The sequence below is a fragment of the Zeus faber genome (genome assembly GCF_960531495.2).
Source record: "Zeus faber genome assembly, chromosome: 8".
Classification (NCBI taxonomy): domain Eukaryota; kingdom Metazoa; phylum Chordata; class Actinopteri; order Zeiformes; family Zeidae; genus Zeus; species Zeus faber.
Window position 1 is genome coordinate 21,397,767 of NC_137195.1, and position 27,503 is coordinate 21,425,269.

Sequence of the window (27,503 nt, forward strand, 5' to 3'; positions counted from 1 at the left end):
CTTAACAGCAACTTGGGGAAAATTCCCGCGTTTTTCGTCGGTCCGGGAAAGAGCATTAAGGTCAAATAAAATATTAAAAAAAAAAAAAACCAAAAAAAACCCAAATTGAGTTCAGAGTCATCTCAGAATTCTGAGAGCACAGCCAGAAGGCGGGCGTTTCCAAGTTGGAAGAGCGGAAGTTTCCATTTCTCCCACGCGACGTGAACGCCGCAACAGACTTCCTTCCTCCCACCTTCCAGGCGGCTTCCTTCCAATGGTGAAGCCATTTTGCTTTTCCAGCCTGAGCGGGTGAAAGAATCTCGTCTGGAAAAAGGTGGGAACAGCCTAAGCTGGGTGTCCGAGAACACCCGCCTTTGGGTCCTTGGGTTAATATGCACATTTGCGTGCGGTTGCATGCCCAAGCACTTCTTGTGTGCGGTATTGACACATGAAACGATAGCGCCCCTGACTAGCAGGCTAACCGCTAGCTAGCAGGCTAACTGGTGGATTATTATACCTGGCTGGTCGCAAAACCAGTAGGTGGTGGGTGGGCGGTTCAGGGGCCCTGGTTTTCCTGTAAGTAGTGCCAATCGGAATTGCTGGGTTTTCGGTGGTGCTACATCTACTACTATAAAGAGATGGTTAATGGTGGAACATTGCTATTCGGCTAGCTAGCTCCACGTCCAGCTCACATGCCTGTTAAATGTACCGCTCGCTCTCCATATTTACGGCACTATTTATGATTAACGACACATTATTAGGATCGGGTAGCTTAGCAACGGCTTCGCTGGCTACATCACATTAACCCAAATAACCATCCAGATCCTGCTTTGCAGGCTAGGATAGGCCGATGTGGGACCAGGGGGGACAGCCCTGGCCTCAGTGGCCCTTGAGCCAGCAGCAATGGATGCAATCCTTTCAACACCAGCAAGACCCAGGTACAGTAGGTGCATGACAGGTTCTCACCATTCTAATGTGCATGCATTTTGGTGAGCATTGACAGTGACACGAAAACAGCACAAAAGTGCTACCAGAGCTGTGTTATCAATTTTATTCAAATTCTCTTCTTTGGTGTCGCAGGTCAGGTTGATTGGGCCGCCCTGGCACAGGCATGGATTGCCCAGAAAGAGTCAACGGGATCGGAGCAGCAGAACCTCCCTCCCAACGGGCAGGAGATCCCGGGCTTAGACCCCGCCCCGCCGAGCAACCATGGAGGCTTCCAGGGCGATCCATCTTTTGGCAGAATGTGGCAACCGGGTACATAGTGAAGCAGAGAGGATATTTGAAATATTCCAATGATTCATTTGATTGAAACATCACACATTGATTTACTTTTGTAGCCATACAATAACTATCTATATAACCCTTTTTCTCAAAAGACCAAGATACACGGTTACACAAGAAAGGCCATTATCAATCAAAGACTGAAGGTAACATAGTGAAGCAGGGCAGTAAAAACAATGGTGGTGCTGTTGAAATATAAATTAATAAGGAAAACTGTGTGTGACTGTGCTGGTGGACATTGATTTTGCAGAAAGCAGTAACTGGATGTAAAATATGGTTTGATGCATGCATGGATCGCACTGGCATGGCAGGGACACTGAAATCCTTAAAGTAGAGCTATGGCTTATGATATAAATTATGGCCAGTTTGATGTGAATGTTAATAAATACTATTCAGCTCATGGGGTAATGGCAGGTGCAATACAACTATATAAGCAGCTTTCAGTGTATTTATCGAAACTGATAAAATCTTACCCATGGATTCTAGCAAAGAAATCCCTGTTTCAGCTTGGATTTCATTCAACCTTCTACGTAATACTACATCCAACTCAACTTTCACTACAGCCCCATATAGTATAATATCCCACTCTTTGTTTACTGCGGAGATTCAGAGGGCAATGACGCAATAAGACAACCCCTTCTGCCCTGTAAAAAACAAGCTATTCACAATCATGCGAGTATTGTAGCTCTTTCAGAGCAATATCTGTTTACTATCCATTGTAAAGTTCTGTGAACTAAAGCTCCTCTATCACACATGCTAATTTCTTAGTGACACATTTGTTGCAGAAGAAGCTGTGAAAAGGGTTTTATGAAAGATGTATGCTTTTTTGTCATAAGGAATTTGGCAGCATATCAATGTATCACGTTATCTGTTAACACATTTAAATTCTTGTGTAAAAATAATCATATAAATACTGTGTATATATACATAAATTATCCAACTAAAGTAAAGCCCATTAAACTAGGAGCTAGTATCATAATTAGGAGATAAAAATAGATCAGATAAACCCTTAGTAAAAAAAACAACATTTTAAGACAGCATATTATTTTGTTGTTGTATCATAGAAAATATATTGTGAAACAACATAGCGCCTTAGAACTACAACTTCATCCAATTCAATGCTTTGGTGCAAGTCAGTGCTGCTTTGATCCCAGGAAGCCATTTTTGTGAGGCTCATCCTTCCTCAAGTTTGCTTGTTGTAACCAACAATCATACAAGTACGATTGACAAAAATGTTGACTCCCAGACAGATTTTTGTTTGTTTGTTTTTTTTTCCCCATCCACAGAATGGGGAATGCACGGCCAGCCCCCTCCTCCACCTCCTCCTCCTCCCCCTCCTCCCCCCGACCAGGCCTGGATCCCCCCAGGGTCGGGACCGATGGAAGTGGTGAACCCCAGCGAGGACAGCAACAGCCAGGACAGCCTGGAGTTCAGCTCTGAAGCCCACCACGGGGTTTACCCCCAGAACAGCCATGGGTATGGGGCACAGCCCGACAGCTACGCCATGGCCCCCATGGCCATGAACCAGTTTGATTATCAGGTATGCAGATGCCCCGGTAGAATTTGTTGAGTTTTGCGTTTTTAGTGTGCCAGCCAAGTAACCCAAAAAAAAGGTGGGAGCCGTTGTATAAGCCGTGCCGGGTACCAGCATATAGGGCAGTTCTAGATCAGTCAGTGCTCTCTTGGTGCTGTGCACAGATTGTACGCTTGTTGAGGATTCCAGCATGGCGTGGTAAAGTTTTTTTTTTTTTTGTTTTTTTTTTTCTTTTCCTGATTTATTTGATCCGTCACAGATTTTTCAAGTCCGCTAACAAGTAATGGATAAATATTTGCCGGCATGTTCCAGTACAAGGCACAAGAACGCCACATCAAGTGCTGTCTGTGGCCGTAGCAGATTCCACTGTGTGATGTAGTATACATTTTTTGCGTGTGATGTCTCTCCGCAGCATGGAGCGGCTCCGTCGTACGGCCCTGCACCATCGGGCTTCCACCCCCCGTACTGGCAGGGTCCTCCTCAGAACAGACGTGATAACAGACCCCCTGGTTTCAGGGACCGGCCCCGATCCCCCATGCAAATTCCTGCCAAACCTGAGGCCCCGGCAGCATTGGGTAAGTTGCTCAATGCGTTCCACTGACATCATGTGTGCTCGTCCATCTTCTATATTACAAATGTCAAATAAGCATTTATTGATGTGGAAGAAGCTATGTTGGCTGTCTCTGTTATTGACCCCCCCCAACATAGTTTACCTGCAGCCTTCATAATGTTGTATGAATTTATAAGCCATGCAAATGTTTTGGCTCTTTTTTCAGACTGATAACACAATTCATTTGATTTATTGGTATCAATAACAATACATTAGGTGTCTAGCGATTCACCGATACGAATCGGAGGGTGCGGGGATTGGGCCCCCTGCTACCATTGTAGATATCAGATGTGCTCGGTCTGGCAGATCGGCTTGCACACGCAAGTCAGAGGGTGTGTGTGTGTGTGTGTGTGTGTGTGTGTGTGTGTGTGTGTGTGTGTGTATGTGTGTGTGTGTGCGTGTGCGTGCGTGCGTGCGTGCGCGCAACTGAAGGCATGTCATTTTGGCACAAGTGATTGTAAACATGAGTTTGAAAGTCCAGAAAGTGAAAATATGTGTACCCCTTTCAACTTTACCTGCAGATGCGGTGAAAAGGCGCACACTGCCAGCATGGATCCGTGAGGGCCTTGAAAAGATGGACAGGGAAAAGCAAAAGAAGATGGAACGTGAAAGAATGGAGCGGGAGCGCGCTGAAATAGCAAAAGATGAAGATAATGAAGATGAGCCAGAGGATGGGGGCGACGGGCCTCGTGTACCTCGCAAGAGCAAATTTGTAAGCAACTCAATTATGGCCTTGACTGCGGGCCGCTTTGTGTTTGTTTTTTTTGTTGTTGTTTTAACGGTCTTTGACAATGCTGCATTGTTGTTGCCAAAGGTCCATTCAGCGTTGGCAAAATGCCCTTTCCTTTTGCGTGTAGAGCTATGACGGTATGATGATTATTATTATTCTTTTTTTTCTTTCTTTCCGCAGTGGAAAAGCAACGTAGTGGGATTGCAGTGTTTTTGTCAGTGTGCATTACAATAACAGGATCAGTGCTTCACTTTAAGCAAGATATTTTGCTTGACTGATAGCCAAATGTACTTGTCCAAAATAGAAAATCTCGGTCTATTAAATCATTTATTCTCTGTTTAGAAATTTTAAAATTGAATTATTGATGTTAGAATTACATTTTGATTAAAGATTTTCCTGTTTTCATCATCATGAGCCACACTCATCATCTTGAGTGTGGCTCAGCATCTGATGGAGCTTTAAAATAATATAACCTTTAGACTTTCTGCAAGCAATACAGACAAAGTTACGTGAATAAACTTTTATAAAAGAGGGGGCACATTTTATTTAAGATATTTAAACGTTTATAAATCAGTTTAATAACAATGTCTCCTCTATTCAAACAATGGTTTCCTTCTTGAAAGTTGTGTCTGTCCTTGGTGTGCAGGGGTGGATTTATTGATTTGGAGGCCTCAGGCAATAATATTTTAGGCCCCTTCTCCACCCTGCTTGGTGACGTAGGTTTAGTTTGAATATTGGAGGGAACCCATTAAGTGGGCGGCAGATTTTGAGCGTCATACACTTAATTTTCTGCATTCTGTTGAATTTTTATGCACTAGTTTGTGTCTTTTCTGCATCCATTTTTGCAGTCAGTTGAATCATCAGTCCGAAACCTGTTAGTCGACTGAGATTCTTCCAAGTTGGGCAGTTTTTTTTTTTTTTATCCTTTTTGGTCAGTCAGTGTGCATTGCAGTAACAGGATAAAACAGATAGAAGCTGGGATAACGGGGACAATACGGGGCTAACGTTAAAATTAGGAATTATAAATAAGGAGAATCATAAATATATTTTTATGTGTGAATCGTCCGGACACAGACGATTCACAACGGGGCACAGAAACGGGACACGACTCAGACTCGTTAAGATTATGCTTTCAGTATAATTGTTTAATTTAGAGAATGTTAATGGAGTCCAGTCACATTCAAATGTTATAAATAATGTAATTTTTTTTTTGGAGTGAAATAAACAGAAAATATTTCATACAATCTTTACAGTGAGCCGGATTATCCGGCTCACTGTAAGGAGACAAATATTCAACCCTACTGCAGGTGCGTGTCTCTTCTCCTCCGCCCACCACGTCCGTGTCCGCTCTTCTCTAATCTTGACTTTTTTCCTAATTCTACTCATCATATCACAGCATAATTTTAAACGTCCCTTTAACATTATTATCTTTGATAGCACAATTCAAATCATATCTGTAACCTTAACTTCTCTTTTGGAGCGCGTACAGGTGCATACCGGCACTTATCACAAGCTGCTAGTACACTGTACTGCCCTCTCAAGTGGACATATTGTAAAATATATCATATATTTTATTGAATCAAAGCACATTTTTTCTTTAATTATTAGTATGTATATTAGTATGTGTATATATGTGTGTGTGTGTGTATGTGTATATATATATATGTGTGTGTGTGTGTGTGTGTGTGTGTGTGTGTGTGTGTGTGTGTGTGTGTGTGTGTGTATATATGTATATATGTGTGTGTGTGTGTGTATATGTGTGTATATATGTGTGTGTGTATATGTGTGTGTATATGTGTGTATATATATGTGTGTGTATATGTGTGTATATATATGTGTGTGCGTATGTATGTATCTATATATATGTGTGTGTGTGTGTGTATATATATGTGTGTGTGTGTGTGTGTGTGTGTATATGTGTATATATATGTGTGTGTGTATATATGTGTGTGCGTATGTATGTATGTATGTGTATATATATATGTATATATAGTGTGTGTGTATATATATGTGTGTGTACATATAATTAGCTCCTGGGCCTTGGGCTTCACCCCCCTCACGCAAAAAGCTTCGCTTTAGCGAAATAGTAGTTTGTCAGATAAATATTATTATAAGTATGTATTGTCCGGACATGAACACAGCTCTCCATGTGCCCCGATCACGGAGAGCCGTGGCCCGTTCCTCCAAATAAAACAACTAAAAAGACACGGTTTTTAGTTGTTTTATTTGAAGGAACAGGGACGGGGCACGGAGGAACGGGGCACAAGCCATCCGTTCCTCCTTGCGGTGATGACGGTAATTAGCTCAAGCCAGCGGTGATGTCACGTGACCGCGCTTATCGTCACAGCCCTATGGGCGTATGTCAAAAAGGTGTGTCTTTGCACTGCTTTATTGTGAAGATTATCTTATTATTATGAGTATTAGGACTAAAAGTTTAAGAGAAATTATGAATGAAAATCAATCTCTGGGTAATTATTGTGATCCTTCAGTGTCTCTGAAAAGGAAAATTAGCAATCATTACTTATTTTTATTCCATGCATTTTGCTTGTTATTACTATTGGCTTGTCTTCTATTAATGTGAAGCAGGTTGAGTTAAATATTTCTGTATGAAAGGCTCTACACAAATAAAGGAGATTATTATTATGTGCAATAGGACAGTGACGATGAGGAGGTGGTTGAAGAGGAGGTGGAGGAAGAGGAGGAGAAGGAAGAAAAGCCCTCCGTGAAGAAGGAGTTCATCGGCCGGAGTCCGTCACCACCCCCGGTGGACAGCGAGCCGGAGATGACGGAGGAGGAGCGAGAGTTCCAGCTGGTCAGTTGGAATTCTAGTCGAACTCTGGTCCCGCCAATCCCCCCGCGGGTCTCTGATCTGGCAGATCTGACAATAAAGCGTCTTTTCCTTAGATGGTCCTCACAAAGACGCTGCTGACGGAGATCCTGCTCGAGGTCACAAATGAGGAGATCCAGCACGTTGCCAGGGAGACTCATCGCAAGGCCACCAAAGGTCTGATCCCATCCTTCTTCGCTCACGCAGCAGCTAAGCACGTCCGTCCCGTCCATGTCTTCCTACGATAGACATGTTAAACTACGCCCTGTTAACCAGCGGGATTAAGAGACGTATTTTCGGTTTGCATTCTCAACCATCCTCTGCTAATGCATCGGACAGGAAGCAGTACGAAGCATAACATTCGTGACCAACACGCTCTTCTGGTTAATGGCTAAATTACATCATGTCTGACTATTCTTACCGCAGTGTGACCAGCTCCTCACTATACCAAGTGCGTGGCTGCATTATTGTAGTCTGGTTCTTTCCCACCTGCCTGACTTGTTTGACTTGGATTGTGTGACAAACTCTTGTTTGTTAACTCTCTCTCTTTTCTCCATTTTCTTTTTTTTTTTCTCTTGTTACCAACAACAGCTCTTGTGAATAGTGCATTGTCTGTGACATCCCGCTCCCCTTCCTCTAGCGACTCTTGCCTTTGAGAAAATGGTGGCTGTATGTGTTTTAACATGTTGTTCCTGTTGTTGATGTGAATCAAAGCTCCTGCAAAACAGCTGGCACAGTCAAGTGCACTGGCTTCTCTGACCGGCCTCAGTGAGTATCCCTTTTTCTGTCAACCGGTGGGGGGAGGGTGGGTGGGTGGGGTTGGAACGAAGGGTGGGCGGTGAAAAAGGTGGAAAAGGCTGATTGGGCCTCAGGATGACTTTTATACCTGACTGCCTTAGTGTTTAGATCAAAGGAGGCGGAATGTTTACACGCATGCTCTTGAACAACAAGTTGGAGGGTTCTTTTGTTTGTTTTAAGTGGGTGTGTCAGCTAGAGATCATCCAAACTAATATAAGGAGGTGGGTGGGTTCTGATAGTGATTCAAAAGTGGAAGCTGACTGTGAGAAGAGCCCTCTCTCTGCCGGTTTGCACTTCAACCCTCTCGGGGGGCTCTGTTTGCGGCAGGTGGACTCGGTGACTACGGCTCGGACGCGAGCTCGGACGAGGAGGAACGTAGCGTGCGAGGCTCAGAGTCGTCCGACACAGACGAGGAGGAGCTACGTCACCGCATCCGCGAGAAGCAGGACGCCTTCCGCCGCAAGGAGCGGGAGCTGCAGGAGAAGCAGACGCAAGAGGCTTCGCTGGCACGCGGTGAGGGCCGAGGTTGGCATCATGCCACACATTGGTGCACGGTTGCTGCTTGGTTGTAACCCGGGTCTTGTGGTTTTCTGTCCACAGATGAGGCGGCCAAGGAGAAACTGAGCAGAGAAAGGGGGGATTTTGGTGAGGGTGAGATAGAGAGTTCACACAAGCAGGAAGTGAGGGAGAGGGAGGCAGAGCCCCCGGCAGAACGGCGGCGCTCCCGTAGCGAGAAGGAGGGCAGCGAGGGCAGGCAGAGCAGGGCATCGGGACGGGGGAGGGAGCGCCCGGGGCGCGGTGGCAGCGACTCACCGGCCAATGGCCACAGCAGCAGCTCCAGCTCCAGCCCCAGCAGCAGCAGCCGCTCTTCGTCTTCCTCTTCGTCGTCCTCAGCTTCCTCGCGCAGTTCCTCAAGGTCTTCCTCCCCACGCAGGAAAAGGAGGCGGAGTCGCTCCTCATCCCGCAAGGCTCGCCGGCGGAGCCGCAGCCGGAGCTCACGCAGGCGTCATGCCGACCGCGGTGAAAAGACGAGGGGGAGGAGGAGCAGCGCTGAGCGCTCCGGCCGCCGCAAGAATGACCGCAGTAACTCCAGAGAGCGCCGCAACCGCCGGAGCAGGTCCAGGGACAGAGCCAGGGAGAGAGTGAGAGACAGCCGTAGTCGTAGCCGAGATAAGGAGAAAGAGAGGAAGAGGAGCAGGGAGCGCAGGGATGGCAGTCACAGCCGTAGTAGCAAACACAAGCAGAAGGCCTCCAGCAAGGATAGGGAGAGAAGGAAGGATAGGAGCCGCAGCCACGATAAAGACAAGAGAAAGAAAGACAAAGATCGGGAGAAAGAGAGGGAGTCCGATAGAAAGAAGGAAAAGCCCAAGGCCAAAGAGAGGGAAAAGGAGAAGGGCAGCGCCGCCTCGGCGGAGGAGAATGGAAAATCAAAAAAAAGGAAAGAGAGCGACTCTCGCGCAGACTCTCAGAATGACAAGCGCTCCCGACAGGATAGCAAAGCCAGCAAGAAGGGCTCGGCAAAGGCTAACAAGAAACGCTCCGACTCTAGTAGGTCCCCCACCCCCGAGGTTAGCAAGGAAAAGAAATCTAAGAAATCAAAACGTAGTCGCTCAAGGTCAACGGAAAAATCTCACAAGTCTGGTAAGAAGGCAAGCCGCAAACACAAGTCTAAGTCACGATCAAGGTAGTATTCGTTTTTTTCTATTGAATGTTTTCATTGTATGTCTCACTGTGATTCTTTATTTTTTTTTTGAGGATGACCTATTAACCAGTCATCTCGATAGAGCCTGAAATCATTTTTCAGAGCTCAGGGATGGCTGTGAAAATGGTTGAATTCATTTAGTTTGTCCATGTTTTGAGAATTGGTATTGATTGTAGTTTCTTTCCCGAACTCAATCATAACATTTCTCATTCTTCAACAAGAAACCGTTGTCTCCGTGTCCACTTCAGCCTTTGTGCAGCATAAATCCTTGACAAGTTTTGATAAGGTCTTGGTAATCTTGAATGGGTGCATGACAAATGACCGCTCTAGTGTCTGGTAGTGTTTCTATGTCAAGGTGTGTGTGTGTGTGTGTGTGTGTGTGTGTGTGTGTGTGTGTGTGTCTCCATAAGTGCCGTACTGACGCTCTGTCCATGTCTCTTTCAGGTCAACGTCTCCGTCGCGCCACAGCAGGCGCTGATGATGAGTGTACCGCTTGATCCGTGCACTTTTCAATTTTAAATTCCATGAGTTAAGCAGGCTTGTCTCATTATAGAGGCAAAGGTGTAGGTGAACTCTTCCGCTTGTCCCCCGTTCCTTTAACTTCTTTCGTTGTAAATATGCTGTTTTTTAAATGTTGACTGCGCAAACACAAGACATTTCGAATGCTTATGCACAGCTAAAGACTTTGTGGAAGTAAAAAAAAAAAAAAAAAAATACTCTTGAAGTTGTATCGTTTTAAAACCATGAGAGGATTAACATTTTCTGAACATTAATGTAAACTGTCCAATAAAACTAATTGTCCCATCTTGCTTCATTGCATATCTGAATTCTCTGCCTGGTAGAGTTGCTGCAGTTAAATGTGGAATCATTGATTGCATATTATCACATTAGATCAATTTTAGTTTAAATGCCCAGGACCAGTTTGGTGGCAATTGCACTAATATTGTGTATCAGGCTATACAATATTTAACCTGCTCTTTCCAAGTGTGGTGCAAAAATGTCCGTTTCAAGTGTATAAGACATCAACAAATATCTGCGTGAAGAAGGCATCATTTTTGAAAAGCCGTGCCGATACCCAACCACTTCAAGCGGGAAGAAGCTACATGGACACGGAACTTGTTGCTCTTGCCTCGTTCTTCATAAATGATACCACAGTTAACCAAAATGAACTGCAACAACGACAGAGTTGGTATCAATGCGCATAAAGACCATTCGCGTGGTTTCTACGTAAACAGGAAACGCTGCATTAGGAACTTCCCAGCAAGCGATTAGTTCCTAGTGGGAACCTTAACGCGTCGGCCGTGTTTCCACCCGGCCGGATGAGCCGGTGGCAATCGGTGACATTGACCGAAGTACTATGTAATCAATGCAACTTGCTGCGTGTGTACTAAGAGATGTACACGAATCAGATCGGGAGTGTTGTACGCGGGGTTTATGCTCGTAACGCGGCGCTGGCCTCCAGTGTGGTCCGACCTCCGTCCAGGCGCTTCAGCGTGACTTCGGGACGTAAACAACGCAGGCTGAGGACGGACGGCGCGGGGGTCTGCCAGCATGTCCTGCCCGGTCCCACCAGGTACACGGGTTATAAGACGCGGAGGCGTCCCGTGGTTACTTCTGCTACTTACCGCCAGTTGTGCCATGGTAACGTTTTAAGTTGGCCATTACTAGTATGGCGGTTTTGCTGCCCCCGATTCCATTAAATGTCGAAAACTGTACTGAAAATATTTACAGGTTTTGGAAGCCGGTTTGTAACGCTGAAAATCAGGAATTATACGTGTGCTAACTTGCACAAATTCCTGTTGTCGACAGTGTCAATTGTTGAAACGGAGGTTTATAATTTTTAGGTTAACATTGCCAGTTCTTTCTATTATTTTTGAAAGTGTTTTCAATGATTTTATATTTGCAAATGTTCTACATTTTGGTTATTAATTATATTTATTGTATATTGCCAGATTTTCTTTTTGCTTTGGTACATTTTTAGATGTATATTGCCAATCTTTCTATATTTTCTTCGTGTTTAGGCTTATTGCCATTTTTTGAATCCTATTTTTATTTTACATTGCATTTGTTATGTTTTAATGTATGCTGCTGTAACACTGCAATCTATATTTTATTTTTATTTGTATTGTTTTTAACAGCTCTCGGTCAGCTTCGCACAGCACGGTGGACAGTGATGAGGTGAAGAGGTTCAAGGCGCTAGCCAGCAAGTGGTGGGACGAGCAGGGAGAGTTCGCTGCTCTCCACGCCATGAATGACCTAAGAGTGCCTTTCATAAGGTGTGGATCTATTCACATTGTTGGCTGGAACGCCCAACATGTCACATTTCCTTTGAATCAGTCATTGTTAAAACATTTGTCCAGAGGTGGCCAGTCCTGGGTGTTATGCCCTTGTTCCGACGGCCCATTATTCCGAAGCCCCAATAGTCCTAAAAATCTCCCATTGGACATGGACGACACCCGAACCCTCACTATAACCCTAACCATCTCTAACCTTATTCCGAAATGTAACCATCTTTAACCTTATACCTAAACTGAACCATCTCTAACCCAACTTTTCCGGACTATTGGGCAGTCCCCCTATACTGCAGATGTTAAAGACATCAAACCTCATGGTGTTACAAGAAATGTAAAGTGACAGTATTCCTCTTCACACCCATTGCCCATCTCTACACTCTACACGTGTGGGGGTTGTTTGGGGCTCAGACTAAATCTTGATTGGTAAGATTACATCACATTAACCATCTACTGTAGCCATCACTGCACCCTCCCCCACAGTCTTGGGGAAGACGACGACGATGATGATGATGGTGATGATGAGTGTCTATGGTGACAGTGTGACAAATCTTCTGTCGCTGTGTGTCTGAGTCCGGCTGATTTGGCTGATATGGCCCTGCCCTGAGGCTGGCTAACAATGAGGCACAGCAGCACCACAGCTGCCACCGCTGCTTTTTATCATATGTTGCTAGAGCCACTGCTTCCTCCCGCATTTGTCCAGCGAGCCTTTTCCACTATAGATAACCATAAGCCCATTATCAAAATACTCATTATACTATACTGCATTAGATAGATACTTTATTCATCCCTGAAGGGAAATTGCAGAGTCAGCAACAGCTTACATAAATGAATAGGCAATAATAATAAAGCAATGGAAGAAAAATAAAATAAGAAAATGGCAATATATGGAAAATGTGGAAATAAAACCAGATGACTGTACACCTTAAAATACAACAATATACACTAAACATAATGATATACACATTTTACAACCAAAAACAAAAATACTATTTAGAATATAAAAAATATTATTTTAGTATAGTTGTTATGTAGTTTCTCTATAATATAATATATATATCTCAAAAACGCTATCTTTGCTTGATCTTGGTTTGTTAAGGTTCAATAAACACACACGCTATATGCCAGCACTACAAGCGAACTTTAACAAGGAACACTCGTGCACAGATCTCTTCCTGTGCATCCGTGTTCCTTGCGCCTGAGGCGGGAAACTGTCACTGTAGTGTGGCAGTTGAGGCCAGGATAGAGGGATGAAGTTGGGGGTTAGGCAAAAAGGAGAAATACCCCGAGAGTAAGACAGAATTTGCTGCTATGATTTTAGCCCGAGGATGATTTGCCATTTGGTGCGGTGCGCTGAGTAGCTCAGGGAGAGACGGGCACGGCTTTGAGACTCCTAAGGGCGCCAGCAGCTCTGCAACATTCCCTCTTATCCTGAGGTGTATTTTGGATTAAAGCTCCCTCGAGACCAATTGCATCATTAGCCCTTATTGAGTGATGGGATGGAGTGGGGTGTGTCCTCACTTTGACCCATTTTTGTACTGTTGGCCTGATCTCTTGACGATTCAACCACATGTCTGTGTGCGTTCAGGGATAATCTCTTGAGCGTGCACGAAGGGTGCCAGCCAGGAAAACCTCTCAAAGGACTCAGGATACTTGACGTGGGCTGTGGAGGAGGCCTACTCACAGAGGTATTGTGTGTGTGTGTGTGTGTGTGTGTGTGTGTGTGTGTGTGTGTGTGTGTGTGTGTGTGTGTGTGTGTGTGTGTGTGTGTGTGTGTGTGTGTGTGTGTGTGTGTGTGTGTGTGTTTTTGTCCTTCCAATCATGTCAATTGCCACACTTCAAATCAGATCTAGGCTGTACTGCTAAGGTCGGGTCTGCTGCAATATAATTCTTTTTGCAACGTGGTCTGAAAGCTAGTCTTTCCACATGTCTACCGGTGGCTAACGAGAACATTTAAATGTCAGCCCGATTCTGGTTCCTTTTGGGCTTTGACTGGTCATGGTATGGTGGAACAGACAGTTGGTAGTTTACAGTTGTTTATCTGTTTGTTAGTGTTGATAGCTTGCCAACAAGGACAGGCTCTCTCGACCTCGACTCTAATTTGATGTGAAGACATACCAGCAGTCATGTGTTATGCGGGCAGACAAAATCAGGTCCTGTATTGTATGGCTCTGTCACACAGTATAACATTTTTTTTGTACACACGCACACACCAATGTTTTTCTCTCTCGACACGCCAGTCTGTAACTATTTCCACCAACATTTGTGTCCTTGAGAATCCTCGTTATCGCCACTCCCATCAGAAGGGATCAGCTGCTGGAGGAGGGAGACTGGCCTTTGGGCAAAGAGGCACCGCTCTCCACCAACAGGCATGCCCGTCAGTTCAGCCATGTCCAACAGAGGGCGCTGGAATCACAGTGTCTTAAGTCAAAGCATAGCTTTGAGAACATCTCTCCCTCTCTTTTCCTAAACATTGATCCATGATGATAATGTGATTGCTCCTCCCCTTGCGTCCTCTCCCCTCTCGCTAGCCTCTGGCCCGCCTGGGAGCCAATGTGCTGGGCATCGATCCCGTAGAGGAAAGCATCGGCACGGCGCGGCTGCACTCGTCCTGCGATCCGGACCTCCGTGAGCAGCTCCGCTACTGCGCCTGTACCCTGGAGGAGCTGTCCGGGCGCCAGGAGATTGGGGTGGAGGAGGAGGAGGAGGAAGAAGGGGGAGCAGGCCAGTTTGACGCGGTGGTTGCGTCTGAGGTGGTGGAGCATCTGGCCGACCTGGAAACATTTGCCTTCTGCTGCAATCACATGCTCAAGGTGGTGTGTGTATGTGTGTGCGTGTGTGTGAACGTAGGACTTGTCCTCAGTCATTTCATTGAATCATTAGATGTGTTGTTTGTGTCCGTTGCGGGGAAATGATCCAGCTTCAGGTGACGGTGGTGTGAATGTAGGACTTGGCACTGAAGCTTGGTGTGCTCCAGCGAAGGTTGAGCATGTGAGCGGGAGCCAGGTGAGCGCAATCCCCTGGGTCAGCGGCTTTGAGGACAAACCAATTGAGGAAAACGCCAAAGTGCCCTCATCTCCACTTAACGCCGCTGGATTCAGTGGAGGAATGGGCAGGAATCCGTCTCTCTGTCCCTCTCCTTTTGTGTATTTAAAGTGCTAAAATAACTGTTGAAACATCTCTCTGGAACATCCTTGCAGGGGCGCTTTCACTTGAGACTTGCCCAGTGCATTGTGGGAGCGGTTCATTGTCCAGCACTCACTCTGAGTTTTCAATTCCCCTCTGTCCCCATTCTTTACCTCTTTTCTGTATCACTCTATCACCCAGTCATGTTCACCTCCTCTCTGATTTTATCCCCTCACGATAAACTGTAAACCGTGACTGACGGTGTTCCCAAGCTGTTTGGCCTCGCTCAGATCTGTGCTCGCGTGTACTGGAGGTTGTCCAATAAAAGCCTTTAATCCTCCTGTATAGAATAATAGAAACGTCTGTGGGAGTCTGTGCAAGCACCTCGCTCTGTACGAGGTGTGCCCGAGTACAGCTTGCACCCGGAGCCAAACAACAGCCAAGAAAGAGCAACGTTTACAACAAGGAAATGCCGTTCAAACAAGGTTTTTATCCCCGACACATTTCCTCTGCCTAAAACTGTGTGTGTGTGTGTGTGTGTGTGTGTGTGTGTGTGTGTGTGTGTGTGTGTGTGTGTGTGTGTGTGTGTGTGTGTGTGTGTGTGTGTGTGTGTGTGTTTGCAGCCAGGTGGGTCCCTCTTCATTACAACCATCAATAAGACCAGGCTTTCTTACTTGCTGGGCATTGTGGTAGCAGAACAGATATTGCGTATTGTGCCCAGCGGGACCCACGACTGGAACAAGTTTATCAGTCCCACGGAGCTCGAGCGCCTTCTAGAGTCCAGTAAGCTTGGTTTTTTATTGCCCTTATAATGTCAACAGTATGGTTCCGAGGATAAAATCCGTCATCTCCGGTCTCTTCAGACGGGTTCCTGGCGCGCTCCGTCCGAGGAATGCTCTACAACCCGATGATGGGACGATGGAGCTGGAGCGACAGCACCGACATCAACTACGCCCTGCACGCCGTCAAACGAGGCGACGAGCCGCGGCATGAGCGGGCGGAGGCCAGCGGCCCCGAGCAGCAGCAGCAGTGCCAGGTCCGCAGGACCGCGGCCGCACACAACTGACCCCCACTTCAGCACCAAAGAGATGGGAATGGGACAAACGGGATCTCCGCGCCCACGGTGTGCTCGCTGTGAATTGGGGAGGCTGGTGGTGTCAGGAAGGACCGCAGGGTTTGGTGGAATGGTGCCCTACACGCTGTTATGGGAGGTGGTTGATGAGCAGGTATAGATGAGGTCGAGTGTAGGCACCACGTTCTTTATTTGATGGGCTAGAGCTTTGCTGTTGTCATAAATGCAGAAAAACACCAGAGTTTTAATGTTCACCGTTCAAAGCAAGAGAAAATCCTCCCAAGAAATATTAAACATCTGTGTAAATCTCTCATTAAATTTAAAATCCCCTTATTCATTTTCCTTTTTAATCTTTTGTGCACTGTTCGGCATGCTATTTTGAGTTTGGGTGTTGTGGCCCTCGTATCCTGTGTTGAAATGAGCCTCTGGAGAGCCTGGTGTTATGGCAGTGAAACATCTTTTTAGTCATTACATCTTGTGTTAATGTCTTAAAGTGATTCACTTTTTTTTTTTTTTTTTTGTGAAAATGTCAAAGTTGGGCCCATACAGCTCTGAAATGTATGAGATAGCAGCACCTTAAAACACTGGGATTATTACCGCTGTCATCTGGAAGTGTTACATAATACAGAACAAGCCCCTGGCAGAGCATAAATCATGCTTGCACAACCATAATGGGGCTGAAAACACGTTTTTGAGCTCCATATAGCTCATATAAAATTATATTCAATTTAATATGATTTAAACTTTTGTTTCAAATTAATCTAAAGTACGATTGACGGATGCCACAGTCAAAGCAGGCGTTCATCCCCAATTAAGAGCCTTCCCAGTCAGCATGGTGCATGTATGGGATGCCAATGTTTCCACTGATCAGTAAATAAAAACTGACAAGTCGATCTACCTGCTACCTCACGGGTGCGCGCTCTCGCCGACGGCGCTTGGTCTTCAGCACCTGTGGCCCCAAAATACTTTGATCAACCCTTGTACAAACAACCCTTGGAAAAGTGTATATATATTTTTTTCCATGGCTTATTATGAGAGTCCCCAAAATACGTAGTTTCTCAATACAAATTAGTTGTTACTGGATGTGTTCTGCAACATAAGGTGTCGAATAAGTAGCCGTGGGTTTATCTACCTTTCTGCCTTATTATTATTATGATGATGATGATTATTATTATTATTATATTACTACAATCATCCAGACAGTCACGCAAAATGTGATTATGGTTAATTATAGTTTTATGTCTAACTCAGAAGTTAAACATAAAGGCCATGGTCTGTTATTAGCCTCAAACAAATTGATATCAGGTTCGTTTTCATGAATTCGTTTTAATTCAGGCACACTACAGTGTGGGTACAGCCTATTGCAAATGAAATGATTGGACGTTTTGTTTACAGTCGCTCCTATTATGCTGATTTCTCTTTTCTTAAAAAAAAAATATCGAAGTGGTTTTCGCCAGTTTGATTTGAATTGTTTGACTTTATTTTTATTTATTTTTTAATCGAACGCAATGATGCAGTAAATAATAATAAAACGATACATGAGCTCGGGGGGGGGGGCGTTGTGACGTCACTGCTTCCTATTGGCGCAGACAAAGGCCCGAGCGTGTGCGCGCGGAGGACAGAGGGCTGGGCGCGCGCTCCAGCCGGGGCGCTCAACATGTCCGTTCGTTGTCTTCGGCGACTCGGTCGAACATCCCCGGCCCGTGGAGCGGAGGCGGCGGCCGGGACAGTTTGATGAGGCCGGGAAAGGGCTGCCGGCGGCGGGGGGGAGCAGCAGGGTAGGGCGGCGACGGGGGGGGGGGGAGGGAGAGCGGAGGATGCGCTGGGGCGCCGCTGGCCTCGCCCCGTCCGGGCCGTACGTGGTGGAACTGGGCCGGAACCGCAGCCTGCCGCCGGCGCTGTGCGGCTCCGAGGAGCGCCTCTCCCTGTATGGATACGTCGCCGCCTTTCCGTCGCAGGTCTACGGCGGGATCATGGCGGTGCTGGGGTCGGACTCCTGGTGGAAGAAGACTCTGTACATCACCGGCGGTGCCCTGCTGGCCGCTGCGGCTTATCTGCTGCACGAACTGCTCGCCATCAGGTTGGGCCAACCCGCTGTTTGTACTGCTTTGGTCACATACAATCATATCAACACATACAATTTCATGTGTTTATGTATGTTTGTATTTGTTTGTTTGTTTGTTCGTTCGGTATTTTTTTGTAATGTTTATTTGTAATTATTTTATTTCCATTTTTATTTTATTTTTACAATGTTATTATTATTATTATTATCATTATTATTATTATTATTATTATTATCATTATTATTATTATCATTATTATTATTATTATTATTATTATTATTATTATTATTATTATCATTATTATTATTATTATTATCATTATTATTATTATTATTATTATTATTATTATTATTATTATTATTATTATTATTAGTCGTGGTATTCATTCCAAGGGCACAGGCTGCTTCCCGTTCAGGCAACACGAGACCCATGGTTGGGGAAAAAAAAACAACAAAAAAACCAAAAAAAAAAAAAAAAAAAAAAATGTATCACGCGCCCGCTCGTGCAGCCTCCGCGGCCGCTCGAGCGTAAACAAAAGCGGAGCTCGGGCGCTGCGGCGTCAGGTGGGGCCGCGGGTGGAGCCGCGGGCGGAGCTCTGCTTTTAAGACAGGCGCCGTGTCTGTTCTCGGGGACTGCGTTAACAGCACGCTGTCACGTGGAGTGCACCGATCCCGAATGTAGAAACCCATTCCGCGTTAGCCACGGTTTGTTTACATGTCAGAAATCAACGCAGGGTTTTGTTTTTGGTTTCCTTCTCACCCGTCAAATTTTTCTTTTTTTGGGGGGGGGGGGGGTTAAGCGTGTCCATAATCCCTGGATCCTGCATTTCATGCGGAAATATTAGACAACTGGATCACGTGCAGCCACCCGCTGTGCAGCCTCGCTCGCGCTGCGGCCATGTGACGTGTTGACTTTGACTCAGCATGTGCACAATCTCTGGCTTTTTATGATCCAGCGCTTTATATTTGGGTATATTTTTTTCCCCCTCTCGTTATTCGTTGGTCTCTGGTGCAGTGGGAAGTTAAAAAAAACAACCAAAAAAACAGTTTGGTGGTGGTTTTGTTAATCCGATGCGGAAAAAAAGAAAAAAAGACCTCAGGACGGATTCAGCACCACAACAATGGACAGCGACACGTGATGCTGTGCCGTTTAGTTTGCTCAGGCGACCTTTTCTTTTCCCGAGCCCGCACAACCAAAGGAGAGACCACGGACCTCCATATTACAATTTGATTTGCTGCATTGTTGACCTGCTAAAAAAAATCATTAGGTAATCCACATTGCAACGAGAGTTATTTATAGAGCATTTTGTCTTTGAATACATTTTTATTAAATGGTCCGTCCTGAATAAGATGTGCATGAGCCTATATATATAATTGAAAATTATATGAGTTAGCATAAGGAGCAGCAAGAGAGACCTGTAAAGTGCAGCCAGCCACAAAAGGGGCTTCCCCTTGTTGGCTGCAGGACAAACGTTGTGGCCGTGGCCCAGTTGGAGTTAATACCTTCAAGATCTAAAGTTGATTATAACAAAGGGAAAGCTAAGCAAATGACTACAGTAAGTCCACATATTTGTACAGTGCATGATTTATTTCTCCTTGTGGAAGTAAGTTGAAACGTTCAGGTCGGGGTAGTTTGAGTCTTGACACAGTGGTCTCCTGTATGAAGACTATCCATTGCCGGGAAGAACCATTTTCGATTCCATTCTTCACTGATAAGTTTCTTAATAGTGGTTTTTTTTGTGTTTTAGGAAAGAGCAGGAGCTGGATTCAAAGGATGCCATCATCCTCCATCAGTTTTCCAGGCCAAAGAATGGGGTACCCAGCCTCTCACCCTTCTGCCTCAAGCTCGAGACTTACCTACGCATGGCAGATCTGCCCTACCAGGTACAAAAAGGAGCCAAAAAAGGAGCCATGATGATGATAATGATGCTTATTATTATTATTATTATTATTTTGAGAAAAAGCCACATAAAAACAGACATTAAAGACATAAACAAAGACCTAATAGAGAGATTGAAAGGAACAGAAAATGTCCACTAAGAGCGAAAAAAGGAGCAAAAAGCCTCTTGGTTTTCTCCCTGGTAATCAGATTTCCCCGTTTACATCCCTCCCCCAGAACTACTTTGACGGGAAGCTGTCGCCACAGGGCAAGATGCCCTGGATTGAGTACAACCATGAGCAGGTATCGGGCTCAGAGTTCATCGTCGACTTCCTGGAGGAGAAGCTGGGGATCAACCTCAACAAGAACCTCAGTCCGCAGGAGAGAGCCATGTCTCGCGCCGTCACCAAAATGGTAGAAGAACACCTCTACTGGTGAGGGGGTCTCTCTCTTTATACCTTTCTGTTTCCTTCTCCCTTTCTCTCCCCCTCTTTTAGTGCCTTTACAGTGACACTACGGTATACTCAACCAGAAGCCAGTGTTCCTGGCCAGTGTTCCAATTATCAGTGTTCCTGATAATTCTTTTGTTGCATTTTTTTCACATGTACTTCTGGTGGTTTGCCAAATACCTCGATTTGAATTGATTTGAATTGAGGAACCAAATATCGACTATGATTTCATTGGCAACTTTTATTTATTTATTAGTTAGTTTGTTTGTTTGTTTGTTTGTTTGTTTGTTTGTTTATTTATTCAATCCAATCATCTAAGACACATTCCCTTTGGGGAAATTGAAACAGGGTTCTTACCAGGTCCTTGAGGTGCTTGAATATTGTCCTCAGAAATGTAAGTGCTGCAATGCTTGAAAAGTCCTTGAAAAAAAACATGATAAATGAAAATCTGTGATATTCCCCCCGTGTTTTGTTAAGGAAATAGATACTTAGTTATAATAGTAGATGACAATGAGATCAACAATAAATATATATAGATACAATAGATGTACTAATATAAATAATTAGCAATGAGGCTAAGATTATATTATATTTTTGTTAATAAAATATTTGATTATATTTGTTTTGCGTGGAAAAAATTCGAATTTAAAATGAAATAATAGTACTTAAAAAATAACTTGAATTTCATTTTTGTAATTCAAGTATGAGCCCTGTTGAAATGATCTTCCATTCTACGCCAGTATATGCTACTTAATTTTGTTACACATCATTTCATTTCACCCTGACCGGCAGATGTTACCAGCAGTAGTGTTAGCCCTCCTGTGTTGGAAGTGATGAGTCAGTCCACAAGGCTCTGGTTGAGGAATGCTGGTGCTAGGCTTTCCATTACCGAAAAGCACTTTCCATCACCCGGCGCTGCCACGCCCTGCTCCAACACAGTTTATCCGGCTGCATCCAGCTTGTTGACAGTTTGAACTTTTACTCTTCGCATCTCACTCAGTCAGTTGTTTTTGCTTTGGGGTTTTGTTTTGCTGGAAGACAATAACGAAGCAAAGGATATCTGTGACATCCGCTGACTGCGGCATGGAAAACATGGACGTCACACATTCTAATTGAAGCCAACGGGGGCTGTTTGTAGCGGCTCAGCTGTTGAAAATGTTCCACCCAGTGCCTGTGGAGCAGAATAGACTAAACCAGTTCACACTTATGCAGAGAGAAGCGGAGCAGTGCGATACCAGCAAATATCACTATAAATATATCTTCAAATATCTTTAATTTAGTACATTTCAGCAGCTTTGGTACACAAAGAACAATGAGTAAGGAGGGTGTGGTCGATTCCATATGGGATGATCAAACTGTGGAGGTCGTTGATGTGACCTGCATCGCTCTTCCTCCCTCCCATTATTTCCCTCCCGCTGGGCTCGCCTCCTTTCTCCCCTTTCCCCTAGTTTTCATTCTCCTCCACTTATGCTTCTGCTGGCCCTCCTGTGCTATGTTTAGGGCTGGGGATTGAATTATTTATCTCAGAGAAGGGCAGTGTGGCAGTTATCTGTATGACCAGCTGTAAGAGGAGTCCATGGTTCAATGAGATCATACACACCGCTCCTCAGGCCCATCAATTAGAGGGATGATTCATTGACAACAGTCCGTCTCATCTCTTGTCACTCACCGGTCGTTCAAAAAGTGTTATATATAATTCAGAAGATATTCTTTGATGGTAATAGATCAATCACTGAAGAATATGGTCGATAGCTCCATTGTACTATCTATTGCTGCTAGACGCTTGTCAGTCTGCGGAAGCTGTTCTGTCAATACTGGATCAAGTTAAAAGAGTCCCTTGTGTTGACTCTCAATGATCAAAAAATAAGGTTTAGGTTAAAAAATAAATAAAAAATACCAGAGTTTCCCCTTTTAGTACAGCCACAGGGCCACCTACACGGAATGCATGAAAAAGGAAAATCAACCATCAGGATGCATGACATTTGTTGTGTCCACCATCTCATGAGGCCATGGACCATTACTGTGTCTTTACCTTTACAAATCATGAACAACGAGTCCCCTCGAGGGTCAACAGATCAATCGACTGGAAGGAATGGAGTGTTGTGTTCCATAACATTATGTGTCATTTGTCAGACACTGTACTTACTGACATACATTTGTCATTAGTAGTCGAACCAAATGAGCACCATCGTCTCGGTCAGCAAAGCCTTCAATGAGTAATTCAATAGTTTTACGGTCAAAAGGTGAGGTGGAGAGGTCAGTGTAGGATAGGGTCTCAGTGTGACTTGAAGAGATTGGTCTTAGATGTACAGTGATTCTGCCATCATTACACTAGGTAGGGAAAGAAGAATCACTATAACTTTTCCTCTACATTTAAACTGGTTGGGAGTAGTGGGCAGTCAAAGCACAGCACCCGGGGATTAGCTCCGGTTTAAGAGCCAGTGCCTTGATCAAGGGCATCAGCAGGAGCACGTGGGTGTCTTCTAGGGTGGGAGGAAACCCACATGAACATGGGGGAGAACATGCAAACTCCGCCCAAAAAAAAAAAGGTACAAACCACTGAGCCACAGCGGCACCTAAGCTTGTTCCGCCATTGTCTCCGTCGAGAAGAGTCACGGCCGTTACGAACGACTTCTGAGGCCCCGCGGCGATGGTGGCGCTTGGCGACCAGCGAGGGTGGAGGAGCTGAGCGAAAATAGTAGAGTTTGGAATCGGACCAATTATTCCCACTGAGATGTAGACCAGATGCTCTTATTTGAAAGTGTGTGAGGGCAGCCCTCTAATGGTTCATGGCCATAAACACAAACCCCCACCCTGTCAGAGCCAGCTCCTCGCAACAGAAACCAGAACACCTTCAGGCTGTTAGGCAGAAGAGAAAAGTCCAGTGGGTCTAATAGATAACTGGATTAGATTGCACCTTATTCCCCTGTGGGTAAATTGCAATTTTCGGGCTAATTCTGTAGGTGAAATGACTACATAATGCTGGGTAAGGGTTGCATACGGTATATACAAAGTGCATCATGGCACGGATTCACTACAAATGATGAAAAAAGCGAGAGACAGGGCGAGTTATTCGAGGTATATAGCAAGTTTGCTGATTAATGTTAAGGCTCACAGAGAGATGGAATGCTATCCACAAAAATTTGTGATTTAACTTATAGTTTCAGAGACAGAATTGAAAATGCAGTAGGAAAAGGATTATTCCTAAATGACCCAAAACCTAATGTTCATAGACAACTATTTTCATGGCGATAACAACCTGGCAGGTTGAAAGGGGTAATGTATGATATTTGTTTCAGGCAGTGAAGGGATTGCAGCACCGGTGATTTATGGCTATTTTTCAGAAGGCAAGGGGAGGCAGTTCTGCACTTTCATTGATCAGAATCTTGGCTTGTGATCAAAACACTCAGAATTGAGACCAAGAGCCATTAGTGACAGCGATGGTGCTGAAGCCCTCCATCTGTTGTGCTAACTTACTGTACTTTCTTCTCCAGTGCAGCCTGACTCTGTTTACACGGATTGTATCTTTGTTTTCTGTCTACAAGGCATTGGGTTTTTGTCTTGTTGACATAAGAAAGCTGCTGCAAGTATCATCTCTACCAGCACACGTCGCATGCTCAAACAGAGCAATGTTTGCAAACTGTATTGCAATCCTGCCTTTTTTTTCGTCACTCATCCTTCGATGAAAAATGGAAATATTGAATTGGAGCTGCCTGCTCGGAATCTTTAGAGGTTCTTTGCTACCCAACATGATAGAATATAGAGGCCAAATATAAGACAATCAAGGTCTTTTATAGCTCACTAGCTCATTAATTTATGAAGTTTGAATACAAATTTATTAGCTTCACAGCCTCCGTCAAGAGAACTGTATGAATTTTCACATGTATCCACATCATGCACATTAATGGAATTTTTAGGAGGAATTGTCGCCAGCGTTTCCCTGTTTTTCCAACATGATGTGATGGGGTCAACGCTAGACAGATGTCGGGCTTGGTGGAGTCCACAAGATTCCACGTCTCAACAACACTCCTGATTCATTTCCGCAGGGCGATAGCCTACTGCCAGTGGGTGGACAACCTGGAGGAGACCAGGAACCTGCTGGCGATGAGTGGCCCTCTCAGCGACACCCTCAAGTGGCTGCTCAGCCACCTCAACGGCAGCATGGTGCGCAGGGAGATGTACGGCCACGGGATCGGGCGCTTCTCCAAAGAAGACGTCTACGCCCTGATGGAGAAGGACATGAGGACCCTGGCCACCCTCTTGGGTAGGTATTGTAGATACCCCCGGGAAGTCCATTTTGCGTTACCAAAATACAGTTTCCAAGTTTGACAACCCATTGGGCTGCAGGGAACATGTTTTATTTCATCTCGGCCCCTGCGCTTCCTGGAGGCTTCCTGGGATTCTTCTGCCATTCACTGACCTCATGAAAATGTCAGTGGAAGTAATACAGCAACACAGACAGCATTGGCAAAAAATTGTGGACATTTTAGACATACCACTTATTCATGGGAATAAGGTTAAAAATCTGAAAATGATTTTAAATTAGTCTCCAAAGGGACGAGACAATAATAATAATTAACCGAGGAAGTTAAACATTAGTTCAACATTTTGTAGGTTGGTTTTATCTTGTCAACAAAAGAACATGATATAAAGTGTTCTGTAAAATCCAGTTCCAAGTTCAAGTTCAAGAGATTATTTGTCAAAGTGTTCCGGTTGTGTAAAATCAACATAAATACACATGTTTCTCGCCCTTTTTTTCACTAGGTGATAAGAAGTACTTCATGGGTGCCAAGATATCGACATTAGATGCCACTGTGTTTGGGCATCTAGCCCAGGCGATGTGGACCTTGCCCGGTACGCGACTAGAGCAACTCATCAAAGGTCAGTTCTGCCCTTCACATTATTTACAAACAGCTGAATTGTGTATTTATACTTATTCATAAAGTATGCTTAGCTAGTATTTTATTAAAATGTTGTGAATGTTGTTAATGTTATTAATTGTATTACTATGTTATTAAAATGTTCAGTGAAGTGGTCTATCTTTTGCCCACTAGATGGCAGAATTACACCACTGCAATGCCGTGTTACGGACAGTTTTGATCCTGTTTTTTTATGTTTTCAAGGACATTTTCATGGCAAGAAGCACATATACGTGTTTTGTTTTCAGTAAACGAGACAGGTTGAGATGTAATGTCAGGTCAAAGCCTAATATATCACAAATTATGTTCTTCAAGCCCCTTTTCTTTACGACCGTGCTTGTGTCACAACTTGTCTTGTACTGGAAGAGATCATAGCAAGCAGAAAATAAGCGAGAGATCACGTCACAACTTGACCCCCCCCAACGTCAGAGACAGAGAACCTCATCAGCTTATAGTGGGAAAATCTGCAGGACGTCGACATGACGTGACGTCAGCAAAAACTGGCCACACCTGGATGTTGTAAATCATTCGTTTGTCAGCGGCATTGTTAAGTGGGAAGGCGTTTTCGTGTCCTTTGGAACAACAATTAACATTCTATTGTTTAAAAAAAAATCCTTTGTTTGTCTAAATTTGAAAATGCTAATTCTGATGTGTGTGACGGAACTGAGGATATCGACGGCTCCCCGCCGAACGACACAGTAGTTTGGCCACAAACCTACTGCCAGGCAACATCATCAAGGTGGCACGAGGGCAAACCCACCTCTCTTAAAGTGGCTGAGTGCTTAGTGCTCACTTACTGCGGGACGACTGCGGTGTGACCTGTAGCCGGGGCTGAGCCTGGTTCTAAGTCGCTGCCTCCTGTTTTCATCCGCAGGCGAGCTGATCAACCTGGCCATGTTCTGCGACCGCATGAGGAGGAAGTTCTGGCCCGAGTGGTTCGTGGACGCGGAAGACCTATACTACGAGGGGGACAGCGAGAGCAGCTCCGGGGGCTCCTCCGGGGGCCTGCTGGACTTTGGCCTGTTCTCCAGGACTGACACGCTGGAGGACAGCGACGCCAGCAGCCGCTCGGCCGGGCCCACGCGGTCGCCGGACTCGGACCACTCGCTCTTCGACTCGGACGTGGGCACGGGCTCCGACAACGACACGCAGCTGAAGGAGGGGGCGATCCCCGACCTGGATGTGTGACCTTGAGGATCGGGTGGCGGCGGCCGGACTGAGCTGAGCCGAGAAGCCCAGAGCCGGTGCTGCAGTTTTACAGGTGGAGGCGGACATCGGACGCAAGGATTTTAACATCCACTAAACTGTTCTCACGGACCGACCGGGTATTTATATGCAGAGCGTATGAATTGACTCTCATTCTTCCTTTCTCGATGGCTTGGTCCCATTCCTTACGTCACAGCTGTCACTGTGGCCTCTTCTCTTATGCCTTATTTGTCTTGTCCTAGAATACTAGAGATAGTGTGAGGGATGCAAACAACTCACTTTTCAGCGAATGCCGCTTTTTTCCACGTCAATTTTGGTGATTTGTGTGAATCGTCCAGATCCGAAGAGTTTTTTTTGTTTGTGTGTGTGGGGGGGGGGGGCGGGGGGGGGGGGGTGTGGCCGGGACCCATTTTAGCATTTTATTTTTTTATGTTTTTATCCGTCTGAGAGAACGACGCCATCGGCGATCGATTAACTGGTGGACTCGTGCTCTGGTGTTACATTAGAAGACGCAGATACGGCTCCCCGGTTGAAAGCTCTCCCAAAGCAGTAAGTGATGATGCGTTCACGGGAACTCAGAAAACTGTTATTCGTGTTGTTAGCCCCCCCCTCCTGTTTGCTACAAACACATGTATATTTCAGACCAGTGGGAAACACTTGGGGTGTATGGCAAATTCAGGTAGTTGTGTTTGCATCCCTGTAGTGTTAGGGGAAGTTGAAAAGAAACTCATATACATATGTGCACATGTACGCGCTGGGGATGGAGATGAAGAAGGTATCTAACAGTTGTAAATACTCTCTCTGACTCTTGTGGGGAAAGACAGGTGGCGCTCCACGACTCTCTGTGGAATGATGCAACAAAACCACCGCTCTGGCCTGTGTCTTAACACACAAACTCATTCCCTGACTTCAAGGTACGGCTACTATGCCTCATCATCCCTGTCCCGGCCCCGTCCATTCACCCAGGACTTTGGAGCAGACAACAATGGTTTGGATGAAATCTGCGGTCTTAATTGATGGACTGGGTTTTTATCA

The 27,503-nt window shown here is 45.1% G+C and overlaps 3 protein-coding genes across 4 annotated transcripts; all 3 read left to right on the top strand.

Annotated features, from left to right (window-relative positions):
- The first annotated feature begins 250 nt into the window (after window positions 1-250).
- pnisr (PNN-interacting serine/arginine-rich protein) lies at window positions 251-10,273 on the top strand. Of its 2 annotated transcripts, XM_080004947.1 has the most exons (13): window positions 251-313; window positions 816-917; window positions 1,060-1,236; window positions 1,359-1,409; window positions 2,550-2,803; window positions 3,210-3,372; window positions 3,929-4,119; window positions 6,791-6,949; window positions 7,042-7,141; window positions 7,679-7,732; window positions 8,090-8,275; window positions 8,363-9,446; window positions 9,909-10,273. In XM_080004947.1, the coding sequence occupies exons 2-13, from the start codon at window positions 830-832 to the stop codon at window positions 9,940-9,942; spliced, it is 2,541 nt and encodes an 846-aa protein (XP_079861073.1). In that variant the 5' UTR covers window positions 251-313; window positions 816-829; the 3' UTR covers window positions 9,943-10,273. The 2 variants fall into 2 exon arrangements, with proteins under 2 accessions (XP_079861073.1, XP_079861074.1); XM_080004948.1 differs by lacking the exon at window positions 1,359-1,409.
- A 514-nt stretch (window positions 10,274-10,787) lies between these two features.
- Window positions 10,788-16,290, top strand: coq3 (coenzyme Q3 methyltransferase). Its single transcript, XM_080005578.1, has 6 exons — window positions 10,788-11,037; window positions 11,603-11,740; window positions 13,344-13,443; window positions 14,287-14,568; window positions 15,505-15,664; window positions 15,745-16,290. Exons 1-6 carry the CDS (start codon window positions 10,859-10,861, stop codon window positions 15,945-15,947), a joined length of 1,062 nt encoding a protein of 353 aa, XP_079861704.1. The 5' UTR covers window positions 10,788-10,858; the 3' UTR covers window positions 15,948-16,290.
- Window positions 16,291-17,770: 1,480 nt separating this feature from the next.
- Window positions 17,771-26,450, top strand: faxcb (failed axon connections homolog, metaxin like GST domain containing b; the record flags this gene model as incomplete). Its single annotated transcript, XM_080006034.1, has 6 exons — window positions 17,771-18,033; window positions 19,764-19,899; window positions 20,132-20,328; window positions 24,390-24,607; window positions 25,108-25,224; window positions 26,137-26,450. The coding sequence occupies 6 exons, from the start codon at window positions 17,771-17,773 to the stop codon at window positions 26,448-26,450; spliced, it is 1,245 nt and encodes a 414-aa protein (XP_079862160.1).
- Window positions 26,451-27,503: the final 1,053 nt, after the last annotated feature.

Coding starts and splice junctions, on each gene's coding strand:
- pnisr (XM_080004947.1), top strand. CDS start 830: ATGTGGGACCAGGGGGGACAGCCCTGGCCTCAGTGGCCCTTGAGCCAG. Junction 1,237..1,358: donor TGGCAGAATGTGGCAACCGG/GTACATAGTGAA, acceptor TTTTCTCAAAAG/ACCAAGATACACGGTTACAC. Junction 1,410..2,549: donor TTATCAATCAAAGACTGAAG/GTAACATAGTGA, acceptor CCCCATCCACAG/AATGGGGAATGCACGGCCAG.
- coq3 (XM_080005578.1), top strand. CDS start 10,859: ATGTACACGAATCAGATCGGGAGTGTTGTACGCGGGGTTTATGCTCGT. Junction 11,741..13,343: donor CTAAGAGTGCCTTTCATAAG/GTGTGGATCTAT, acceptor GTGTGCGTTCAG/GGATAATCTCTTGAGCGTGC. Junction 13,444..14,286: donor GAGGAGGCCTACTCACAGAG/GTATTGTGTGTG, acceptor CCCTCTCGCTAG/CCTCTGGCCCGCCTGGGAGC.